Source organism: Microcebus murinus, chromosome 15 (genome assembly GCF_040939455.1).
Source record: "Microcebus murinus isolate Inina chromosome 15, M.murinus_Inina_mat1.0, whole genome shotgun sequence".
NCBI lineage: Eukaryota > Metazoa > Chordata > Mammalia > Primates > Cheirogaleidae > Microcebus > Microcebus murinus.
The window spans coordinates 58,706,738-58,719,758 of NC_134118.1; the positions used below are offsets into that span (position 1 = coordinate 58,706,738).

Here is a 13,021-nt window from a genome sequence, read left to right on the forward strand (position 1 = left end):
TATTAACTTACCAACCTCACATTCTAGTCTATCTGCCCTTAATTAAAAGGTAGACTATTTAGAAGAATCTATTGCCCATGAGATGAAATACCATGCCCTGGCAGAACTTTCCCACTAATGTCCACTAAATTGTTATGACTGGGTGAATTCAAAAACTGAGGCCAAAAATATTGTCCCTTGGAGCAGATTTAAAGTCCAAAAGACATAACTAGAAATGTTTTCTTAACCTATTTAAAAAAAGATTCAAGATGATCAATTCTCTCATAAAAAGATGTGAATTCTCTTAGAAATGGAAACTTCAACTGCCATAAACAAATTAACAATCAAAACATACTAAAACAGGCCGGGCGCTGTGGCTCACGCCTGTAATCCTAGCTCTTGGGAGGCCGAGGCGGGCGGATTGCTCAAGGTCAGGAGTTCAAAACCAGCCTGAGCAAGAGCGAGACCCCGTCTCTACTATAAATAGAAAGAAATTAATTGGCCAACTGATATATATATAAAAAATTAGCCGGGCATGGTGGCGCATGCCTGTAGTCCCAGCTACTCGGGAGGCTGAGGCAGAAGGATCACTCAAGCCCAGGAGTTTGAGGTTGCTGTGAGCTAGGCTGACGCCACGGCACTCACTCTAGCCTGGACAACAAAGCGAGACTCTGTCTCAAAAAAAAAAAAAAAAAAAAAAAAAAAACATACTAAAACAATAAGGTATACCACTGGTTCTCAAATTTTCAGTATAGTACTGGGACTACAAACTACTCATTTTATCTACTATCACTGGGAGGGGAATCTTTAAAGAGCAGTAATCATGATACTAAATACCAAAACAATGGTAGAGACATGGCTATATTATGAATAATATTATATTAGACCAAGTTATAGATCATACTCTAATATCCATTACAATGTAACAGTGTAACCTAAACTCAGGAATAATCAATAAGAACAGTTTTTAACAAGCAAAGGATTTGTATCATTGAAGCAAAGTATAATGTAAAAAATTTTAAGCATAAAGGGCTATGATAATACAATCTACCAGGGGAACTAAATATACTGGATATGCCTAAATACCCCAAAGAAACAAAATCAAAGACTTATATGCTCAAGCAAGGTCACAGGGCTTATCAAATGACTGTCTTAATTCTTCTAATTTATGTAACTTAGTAACTCATTTATCAGACTTCTAAAATAATATTATACATAAAGAGTAGACAGAATTTCATTAGATTTACAATCTATTTCCAGTGCTAGTACTATTATTTTTGTACTATTCTTTATGCTTTCTACGAAGTGCTATTATCTCACTTTGATTAACACAGACTTGACTATTAATTCCAAAACATTTAAAAATAAGAGTACCGTAGAGTGGCTTCAGCAAATATCTGACGTAACCTTGCTTCAGTCTCACCATAGAATCTGCAAAAAATAAAATACATTTAAGGATTTCTTATTGTTTTTAAAGCTTTGTCTATAAAAGCTAATATGACTTTTCAAATATTTCTAGATACTTAAAATTACTTTAAAAAGTTATTTTCTAAACTTAATTTTAATACATATTAAAGAATAAATTTAAAATATTTCAGTGTATGAAATATTCAGACAGAATACCACCCAGCCATTTTTAAAAACCACATTTGAGAAGTATATTTAATAATTTTAAGTTTATTAAATACCTACTTGCTTATAATTTCAGGACCATTAATTACAGATACATAGGCTCCAACTTCGTTAGCAACAGCCCTGGCAATCATTGTCTTTCCAGTACCTGGAGGGCCATAGAGTAACACTCCTCTAGGGGCAGGAATTCCTAGCAGAAAAAGAAGAGAACACTGGATTCAGCATTACTAGATTTCTTATAAATGATGCCATATAACTTCAAATACAAGTTATAAAATGTAAATTTACCTTGCATCACAAAAAACAGTTAGACTTTTTTTCCCCAAAAAAAGATGTACTAACTAGCCCAAGCACTGATCCCCAGCAATGAATTTTTCTCTCTGTAGACCACATAATAGCCACGAGGAAGCATGTTGTAAAAACCTGGACACCCACATTGTTGTCATGCCCCATCCCACACAGTACTGTTTAATGATCAGAAAACAAAGCCAGCCAACATGGACAGACAAAAATAAGCCACCAATCCCAATTTCCTCCCCACTAGCCATCTGGAAGATTATAAACTTTACTAGCAAAATGTCAATCCGAGGGTTCATTTTATATATAAAAAGACTTATGAAAAAGGAAAAAGCAGAGAGATAGCATATAGCAAATATATGCAAAGGATGTGCACAAAAACTACACAAAGGAAGCCCTGAGCTTCCTGATAGTCAAGCTACTCCTTTAACTACTTGCTTCAATGCAAAGATCTGCACACAGCTACATTTTCTAACAAAAAAGTTTTATCCAATGTATTTGAGTAGTTTATTTCTTTAGTCATTACAGTTAATCTAGTATGACAAGACATTTATTGCAGACCTAATATAAGCAACTATGGAAATATGCTACTAAAAGAGACAAGGCTATCACTAACTTAAATTATAACCTAAAGAGACCAAAGCACACAAAATGGCTAATTTAGCAGGCATTTCCCACAGCAACTGGTATCTTCTACCATACCTACCACTTGAGAAATATAAAAGGAAAAGAACGTAAGCAACCATTAGATAAATGGAATTGACCAACTGTTTTTTAGTTTAAATTTAACACTTTCAGATGCAATAAAATAAGAAATCATACCATAACTCTTGAAAAGTCTGGGCTGTTTGAGAGGCAATTCAATCATTTCTCTAATTACTTTCAGCTGACTATTTAAGCCTCCTATCATGTCGTAAGTTACTCTGAATTGGTTATCTTGCTCTTTTGAGTTTGTACGAGTCTTTATAAAACGGACTCTTGTTGTTGAAGAAATAAAATAAAAAGTATCCGTATTGCACTTTGCTCCCATGTTGGTGGATTTTAGCAGTCTCTCGTCATTTTTAAGTTGCTTATTTCCTTTTCTGGCAGACTCAAAACTACATTTAAGACCTGTTACTTCCTCCAGTCCAAGTCCACTGCCATCCCTAGGGCTCTGTGTAACATCCAATGAAACATCACCAGCTTTCTTTATAAGTTTGTTGTCTACAGGTTTACAAGGAGTACTTCTTGATACTGGATTCTGGGGCTCTTCCAGATCTAACTGGCTTAGCTGTAAGGATAAATCCAGGCTACTGGTTTCCATGCTTGACCGTTCAGAGGCCGCTCTATGGGCATCAGTGTCAGAGTCATTCTGAGGCCCTTTCAACATCATGCCATCCGCCCCTTTCACTCGCAACACTTGCAACTTGCATGGTCGTCCATAGAATGTACAATACAGAAAGTTGCCTGGTAAAATAATCTTGCCATCTAGAAAACAATTTATTAAATATATATGTTAGCACAATTTTTTCACCAGTTTAATGCTTAAACAGCAATTTATTTCATCTATTAACAAAACTATCTGACTAAAAGTACTAAATCAAAAATGGAGTATTAATAAAGTAATTCTCATGAAAAACAGAGGACCTAACATTCCCCTGTTATACAGCACTATTTGAAGATAGAAGGACAAGATAATTATTTGAAATCCTCTATAATCAATAGATCTAAGATTCTATTAACTATATCAACAAATAGCCAAGCATTCCACGTACAATAGACTAAAATGGCACACCTGAACCAATACTCCAAAACAATGTTTCTCACTGGAAAAAGGAAGAGTGTAAGGGTTAAAAAGTCTCAATTCTACCACTGACTTTATCCATAGACAAGTCATATTCTGTCCACTGCTCAACTGCCAATCGATTAACTGGGAAAAATAACACATCCCTATCTCAAAAGGAAATTAATTCATTAAGGGGAATATTCTCTAAGCTATTTTGAAAAAAACTACTATGTATATAAGACCTCAAAGATACTTTATTTGCTGTTGTCTTCTGCTTAAAATGTAGGAAAACAATTTAAAATATGTCTCACCTAGTTTTCTCAGGATACAACCAGTCAGTTCTTCTTCATTAATGTCCATATCTTTGTCACTGTAAAAGGGAAGAGAGGGAGACAGAAATCAGCATTAGGTACACCAGAAACTAAACTGTGGTATAAAATAACATGTACATAGTTATAATACAGACTTAACCAAAAGAATAATCTACAGACTGAAAATAATTTATACAATTTTGAAATGATTTACATTTTTCAGATACTTCTTATAGCCATGAGAATATCATTTGTAATTTGGTGCCTTAGCGGCCTAAATCAGTATTCTTCAAAACATAGTGTACTACCCATTAGCAGGGTCATGAAATCATTTCAGTAAGTCCCATCCAACATTTTTTAATGGAATAAGAAATGTCAGAGTATACTGCACATATGAAGAATACTGCTTTGTAAAATATTAATTTCTTACACTACATATACACACATGCACACATACGTGCTCTGTATCAGTGGATGAGTGAATCATGATGAAAAAATGTATTTTTTATAATGTGTCATAGTCAAAAGCATTTGGGAAACACTGATCTAAATGAATCATTCTTTTTATGAACTTGCCTAGTTTAGAGAAATACTATTATTAATTATTTACTTAATTCCTTCTATATAACTTATAAATTATCTCTTCAAGAAAATTAAATCCTATAGTATGTTCCCTGAAGAGGTAGAAATAGGAAAAAGGAGAATAATGGTTACAATGAAGGTTTATTCTGGAGAAAGGGCATGCCTAATAAAAATAAGATCCCCTTCGTACTAATGATAACTGTAACTTCCAGGAGAGTTTCTTGTTTAAGTGCAGAAAGTGAGCACACCTAAATATCACTACACTTATAAAGAAACCCATTCTTGGAAAGTTCTCAGAACATGAGAATTTTTCTTCCTCCCCCATGTGTAAGCAGCCTACTTCAGGAGAGAAGACAAAGAGCTCTCCAACTTTGTCAATGACAAAGGATAGGGGGATAATTTAGCTCTGGGGAAAGTGTATTTATTAGCAAGCCCATCTGGTCAAAATCTAAACCTTATTTCTCCAACCACTTTATCAGTAATAAAATGATACAGTCAATCCTCTGTAGATGATTCATTGTAAATTCATCTACTCACAAAGATGTATTGTACTCTAAAATCAATTCTCAAGGATAATTTGCAGTCATCAGTGAACATGGAAGAGGAGCAAAAACTTTGGATCATACAACATTCACATTCCATCTTAGGTAGGACAATGTGACACTTTGCCCCTTGTTTCAGTTCTCACTCAGAGATAACCACAGAATGTAAATAGAGGAGAGCAACCACTATATAGTAAAAGAAGCCCCAGCTCCAGGGCCAGTTGAACAGGGTACCCAACTCTGGCACCTGTAGTGGGGCACCTCAGGCAAGTCCCTTAACACTTCTGAACTTCCTCTTTTGTAAAATAAAGAAAATATTATAGAATCCACCAGAATGAGTTGTTTTGAGGATTTAAGATTATAATTTATGTAAGATTATAATTATGTATAATTTATGTAAGATTATAATTTATAATATATGTAAGATATGTATATATATATGTGCATATTTCCTCATAGGAGAAATCATTCAGTATTTGCTAATAGTGTTCAAGGCAACTTTAATAGAACATAAGTACCACAAATCATGAGAATCAACTATATATTCATATAAAAGGAAAATAAGAAATAAATAGAAGAAAAAATTTCAACAATCAAATATATGTATAAACTAAAGAGGAAATTGTATGTATCTCCTTAAATGCTTAAATTTACTTCTGTTTATAAAACTATAAATCAAGTTATACTCAAATTCTTTTATTTATTACACTGAATAGAAGACATTTACAAAGATGAATAAGAACAATAAAAATACTTAACCAGTTTTGCTTTTTAAAAAAAGAATGGGCATCTAGGAGCGGTTACTCACATCTGTAATCCCAGCACTTTGGGAGGCCAAGGTGAGAGGATCTCTAAGGCTAGGAGTTCAAGACCAGCCTGAGCAAGACAGTGAGACATTGTCTCTACAAAAACTAGAAAAATCAGCCAGGTATGGTGGCTCACGCCTATAGTCTCAGCTACTTGGGAGGCTAAGGCAAGAGGATCACTTGAGCCCAGCCCAGGAATTTGAAGCTGCAGTGAGCTATGACTGCACTACAGCCTGAGCAATAGAGCAAGACCCCAATTCAAAAAAGAAAAAAAATAAAAAAGAATGGGTATGGGTGCAGATAAAATCATTTCCACTAGAAGGAGCTCTAACACTACTAATAAAATTTTTCAGTTGCAAGTAAAGGATTTAAGCAGATTAAAATTACTGATTTTCCTAATTGGAAATTAACTTTCTTGTCTACACACTGCTGCCTCATTTAAAACATAAGATTTTTTAAGCAAAAATTTTAAAACCAGGCTTTCATTTAAAACATACACAGTCCTCTCTATAATAAGCAGGCATTATTCACCTAAGATTGTTATGCTCTCAAGAAGTCAGACTAGTTTGGAGATCACCATAAATGCTAATTCCAGTCAACTGATTGCTGCTACCCGTAGCACTGTTCTAAAATGCAGTCTGAGGATTAATCCGGTTTAATATAAGCAGTACAACTAACTATTAATACCTCACTAAATAGTAGGCAAATTACTTCTCATTTAACCCATCTCCTCATTTGTTAAATAAGGGATAAATACGGATACCTTGCAGGATGTTAGAGGACTCCATCAGAGAAGAAAAAGGATAAATGTGTATGTGTGTGCATGTACATATATACAATATATAAAAAGCATCTGGTATATAGCTGGTACTCATCATGTTGTCTTCTCTTTTCCTTTCTGCTTTTTATTGTTCAATAAACCATTATTATATGTTCTGAAAACATTATCCTGTTTTCAAAGGAAAAACTATGCCAAAACTCAAGCTTAGAATCTACAAAAGTATTAAAAGAGAAGAAAACATTTTAAAATCAAGCTAATGACTAGAAAATGTTCTGTGATTCTGGCAGACAATGTCAACATATCCCAAAATTGATAGTAAGGTAATATTAAAGTATTACAAGATGTTTTAAGCAACTTGATAAGACTCATAGATGCAAACTGAGTCAAAAATCTATTAGGTATAGAATATCCAAGAGAATGGACAATATACTTTAACCATATTGATAGTTTGGTTCAAACAATTAGTGTTTGGTGAAGGATTATTGAAAAATCTGAACGTAATGACTGTTTTACTAAATTAAATAATCAATGTGTTAAAATATATAATCTGGTTATTTGGACAATCCTAATTAAGACTTATTTCTTGTCTACTCACAGTAATCTATTCCTTTCTTTACAACTGTAAGAAAGATAAGAAGCCCTGATTATACTGTGAGCCAAGATAAAAATTACTGCTAAATACTAATCAATAATAATTCCTGTCACCTAAAATATCAAAGCATACTCTAATCATAGGAAATGAATCAGTAGTCTACAAATTACATAGCCCTAATTTATCTTATGCTGTCTAGTACAACACAAATAGCCACTAGCCATTCACCACGTGGCTACCGAGTGTTTAAAATGTGGCTAGTCCAAATTGCAAGGGGCTATAAGTATAACACACACTGGATTTTGAAGACTTAGCTTGAAAAAAAGGATATGTCTTATTAATAATTTTTTATAATCATTATATGTTAAAATAATTTTATATATTGATTAAATATACTATTATAATTCTTTTCACTTGTTTCTCTTTACTGTAAGAAAATGTAAAATTACATATATGGTTTACATTTGTGACTCATATTTTTATTGGGCAGCATTGAATTGATCCAGAGAGTCACCAAAGAAAAGAGCCAAACCTCAGTGCCACGTCCATTTCCTCAGCCTGTAGCACAGCACCCACCAGAGGCTGTACCCAGATGGCATCGCCAACCCTTACGCCCACGTTCTTCTGTGCCACTTCACTCAGGCCAACCTTGCCTCCAGGAAATCCTGCCACAGGCCAGGCTGTATAGACCTACCCAGAGAGAAGAAATAAAAATATCAGAAAGTAAATATTCATACAATACCATCAATTTATAAGGCAGAATACAAGGCACGGCCAAGTACTTGGATTTGCAAAACACAGTCCTTAACCCAAAGGAGTTATAATCTGACACAAGTTGCAACAAGACAAATTGCATTAATTAAAAAAAAGAATTAAATACTACAAGTTTGCAAAAAATAAATTTTTAAATAAATACTACATCTTTTTGTGAAAATCAAGAATGATCCCACAGTGAATATGGCAGAAGATTTAAAAGGTAGATTTAGGAAAATAGACAAAGGCATTAATAGGTAATAAGAAAAAAAATGACAAAAATATTGAAAGCAAGATAACTTGTAAAGTAATCCATCCTGGAACTTAAATTCCATCCAGGAATTAGTGAGGGACACACAGCACAAGAGATTTGTGAGAACCCAGATCTTATCAGATTTAAATGATAAGGGAAAAGAGCAAAAATTTCTGGCTTCAGCTCACACATTTATACCACTCTCTTCCACGAGACACAGTAAAGATTTTTTTAAAGTATAAGCCCAGAACAATAAAAAGAATGGAAGGGATGCCATCAGCAGACAAAAAATTTCAGAACCATTTCCAGAGGATCCCCATTGGATCAGAAAAGCATTAGAGGAAGCCATGACAGAGGCTGGAGCTGGCAGCAGGAAAGAAAACCAAGCTGCCACAAATGATCCAGGAAAGGCTCTAGGCTTAGAGTCTCAGGTATGAAGATTGGCAGCAAGGAGGAACATAGCTGAAATGAGAGAGAGTAATCAAATATTTTTATACGGAACAGGTGACCTTCTTACCCCCCAATAACATTTCTGTAGAGAAACACAACTAACCAAGTAAGAGAAATAGGGTCAATAGTTATGTGTCATTACCTCTTGAGGAAAATCTTCTCTCAATGTAATGACATTTTAAAGGCTACTATTTCCAGCATACTCACAGACATCAAAGGAAGAGTGAGTTTATATGCAAGTGAATGTCTTTTAAAACATAGTTTTTCATTTATTCCCGCTTGTGTTGAAAATTAAAGGCAGAAACATCTCAAATATAGGTTGAGTACTATCCCTTATCCAAAATGCTTGGAACCAGAAGTGTTCGGAATTTTGTATTTTTTGGGATTTCAGAATATATGCATTGTACTTAACCGACTGAGAATCCCACATTTCAAAATCCAAAATCTGAAATGTTCCAATGAGCATTTCCTTTGACCATCACGTCAGCACTCAAAAAGTTCTAGATTTTGGAGCATTTCGGATTTAGGATTTTTGGATTGGGGATGTTCAACTTGTATTTCTAAACTAAGGAAATGAAAACAACTCTTACCTCTTGCTTTCCATTCAAACTGGTAAGCAACACTGGTCGACCTATACATATATTTGCAGACTTCATAGTGTTGAGTCCAAGATGAACAAGAGAATTCTGGAATGTTTTAGGAATTTTGTCATCTATTAAAAAGAAAACAAAAATTATTTTTGTAGTATTTTTTAACTGAAGTTAAAGCATGCTTTCTTTTGAAGTAAATAAAAATCCTCTATCCATATAACCACATGAATGCACTTACCATACTCTGGAGAAACCACTGCTCTAACCCTCATTTTAGCAAACAAATTTAATTTTGTTACATTTTTAATATTTTTTTGAGACAAGGTCAAAAAACAATGGTGTCATTATAGCTCAATGCAACCTCAAACTCCTGGGCTCAAGCAATCCTCCTGCCTTAGCCTCCCAATTAGCTGGGACTACAGGCATGAACCACCATGCCTGGCTAATTTTTTTTATTATTTTGTTAGAGACAGAGTCTCACTATTGCCCAGGCTGGTCTTGAACTCCTGGTTAAGCAATCCTCCCATATCCACCTCCCAAAGTGCCTGGATTACAGGCATGAGCCACCATACCTGGCCAACGAACAAATTTAAAACCAGACCTTTTTGAGGGTTTACTGATGATATATGAGTATTAACCAAAAAGAGGATGTTTTACAGGGTATTATTAGTTTATTAATTATTTTTAAGTCTCCAATTAATTAAGAACTAAATGTATTTGCAGTAGAGAGTCTCTGAGCCTTCTGTAGTACAGATTCTAAGTTGAGTCAGCTACTGGTATTCAAAGGTTTGAACTGGGAACTGGCACATCTATCTGGATCTAGGGGATTAAGTTATGTTTCTACTTCTGACCCATACAATAGTAATCAGATCTTTCACTCTTCTATTACCAAGAATACATGAAAAAGATAATAATACAAGTCTTATTCCTTATACAAACACGTACTGACTGAAATTACCATTAGTGATTTCAACATTTGGCTGAAGTGGCCCAGAATTGACGACACCTCTGAAAAGATGTGCTAACATCTCCACCCCTCCCAACTCACCCCCAAACCCTGCCCAACCAGCCTCCATATTTGGTTAGTTGTCCCTCCTCTGATTCTCCCTGAGCTGCCAGATATTAGTTTTTACTCTAATATCCACTCGTTTTACAGTCTTTTTCCTAAAGTGTATGCTGCTTTGGAACAGGTATTGGGTCATATTTATCTTTGTATCTCTAATGCCTAACAGTACAGCAAATGTAACAGTTATACAATAAACATCGATGAAATGAATGAATATATTAGGTGAGTATACAATATTTTTCTTTTCAGTACACAATCTATGAAACACTTAGGGAGTTTAAACTTGACACAAACTTTTCTATAAAATTTATTACAGACAGACATACCATAATCAAAGAGCTTTGCCTAATATTAGTGTTCCTTAATAATCAGAAAAACATATTTTGTAATAAAAAAGAAATCAATGAAAGCAAAACCACGAGGAACATCTGATTTACACAATCCTGTCACTACAAAATAACTCCCCAACACATTTATTTTCCTTCTGTCATCAGAGGAGCAAATCTAGAAAAACAAAGCATTTCACAGAGCTAGATGCACAGTACTGGGTATAAAATGAAATGAACATGCTACATAAAAGGAGAAGCTGAACAGTTTCTGCCTCTTTCTTCCTAAACCCCAATGAGCTACCTTTCCCTCTTGACAATTACCTCACCAGGGGACCGTGTCCTTCGCAAGACTCTAGGTTTTCTTCTTCTTCTCCCTCCATTCTAACCTGAATATTCATTGTGCCCCAGAATTTAACAAATCACAGGCTTGCCTAAATACCTACCCACCTCCCTGTCTACAGAGATCACGGACAAATTCCCCTTTGCTGGCCCTATTTCCCAATATATCACCATTGCACTTTTTGCTTTCATCACCCAAGCTGTCCCCACAAGTCCTCATTCCTCTAATACCTTATTTTATTTTTTTTTTATTTTTTAGAGGAAGGGTCTTTTTTAGGCAGGATCTCACTCTATTGCCCAGGTTGAAGTTCAGTGGCATGATCACAGCTCGCTGTAACCTCAAACTCCTGGGCTCAAGTGATTTTCCCACCTCAACCTCCAGAGTAGCTAGGAGTATAGGTGCATGCCACCAATCCAGCAAAATTTTTTTCTTGTAGAGACAAGGGTCTCGCTATATTGCCCATACTGGTCTTGAACTCCTAGCCTGAAGCAATCCTTCCGCCTCAGCCTCTCGAAGTGCTGGGATTATGGGAGTTAGCCACTATGTCTGGCTCCTGTAATACTTTAAAAATATATCTCAACATTCACTTTCCCATTAACTACTTTCACATTTATTGAGCACCTTAAGTGCCAGATTAACTAACGGGATAGTAATTTCAAACAACAATCCACCCTTTATTTATTCATTCAGCAAATATGTACTATATGCCTACTGGACGGCAGATGCTTCACTAGGTACTTTTGTTCACAAATCGTGGGCCTCACAGAGTTTATAATCTAGTAGGGTAAGAGAGTCATCAAACAATCACTGAGTAACTATAGAATTATAAACTAAGATTATCACAATGAAAGAATAACTAAGAGTGTTAGGAGAGCCTACATGTAGGATCTGGCCTAATTTGGAAGAATCAGAGAATTTCTCAAAGAAAGTAATGTGAAAAATCAGATTTGAAGAAAGAGTAGGAAATCTTTGTTTAAAGAGAAGAAAAAGATAATGTTCAGCAAAGAGCACAGCATGTACAGAGGTTCTGGGCAGAAGGGAGTATGGTGCATCTTCAGGAGAGAATACAGGCAGAGTGGTGGGAGACAAAAGGGGCTGGCCATGTAAAGGTCAAGACCACCTAGGGCAAGTAGGCTGCATCAAAATGCTGGCCATTACTCTGACAGCAATGGAGCCCAGGGAAGGATGAAAAGGAGGGTCATGACAGAATCTCCAATTTAAAAAGATCATTCTGGCTACAGAATGGGAAAGGGAGCAACTTAGAAGCAGGAAAAATTGGTTAAAAGGCTATCGTAGCAGCCCAGGTGAGAGATGATGGCATCTGAAATGAAGGTGGAAGCAGTAGAAATAGTGTGAGGAAGAGGGACGTGGAAAATATTTAGTTGATAAACAAGACTTGGTGGTGGCCGGATATGTGAGATGTGACAGAAAGCGGTGTCATAAATGACTCCTAGATTTCTGAATCTTGCAACGGGAAAAACTGAACAGAACTGAAGTTTGTTTTGTTGGAGGAAATATGGGCTCATAAAGTCAGTCCTGAAATACCTTTAAGATATGTAAGAGAAAAGGTATTATACAGTGCTATTTAAAATGTGGTTCACAAACTATCTGCTACTGCTTCATGACAAGCTAAGTACAAAAAAATGAAAATTAGCTTCAGAAGCTTTTATTACAATTTAACAGAGTAATTTTACATCTGTGGAATCTAATAAAGGTTTTTAACTTATTTTTCTAATAAATCATTTTTATTGTGTTTTACAAAAGTACCAATCTGTGACAGTGTAAATTTTAAAAACCTTTGCCATAGAAAGCTTGAAAAGCAGTGATGTAAAGGACAACTGAATCATGACTCGGTATGAATTACAAATATAAATCTGATATTGAATGGACCATATACGGGAAACTCTGGGCATTGGGTGAATTTGCCAAAAAGAGAAGATTCAGAGAGAGAAA

The 13,021-nt window shown here is 35.2% G+C and overlaps 1 protein-coding gene across 1 annotated transcript in view; it reads right to left on the reverse strand.

Moving 5' to 3' along the window:
- The window catches only part of AFG2A (AAA ATPase AFG2A), a 312,707-nt gene that overhangs the window by 298,080 nt on the left and 1,606 nt on the right, over window positions 1–13,021 (reverse strand). The window contains exons 2-7 of the mRNA XM_012784173.3: window positions 9,334–9,455; window positions 7,820–7,977; window positions 3,985–4,043; window positions 2,731–3,375; window positions 1,672–1,801; window positions 1,354–1,410 (exon numbers count right to left, since the gene is read on the reverse strand). Coding sequence (XP_012639627.2) covers window positions 1,354–1,410; window positions 1,672–1,801; window positions 2,731–3,375; window positions 3,985–4,043; window positions 7,820–7,977; window positions 9,334–9,455 — 1,171 coding nt within the window. The remainder of the gene's footprint in view (window positions 1–1,353; window positions 1,411–1,671; window positions 1,802–2,730; window positions 3,376–3,984; window positions 4,044–7,819; window positions 7,978–9,333; window positions 9,456–13,021) is intronic.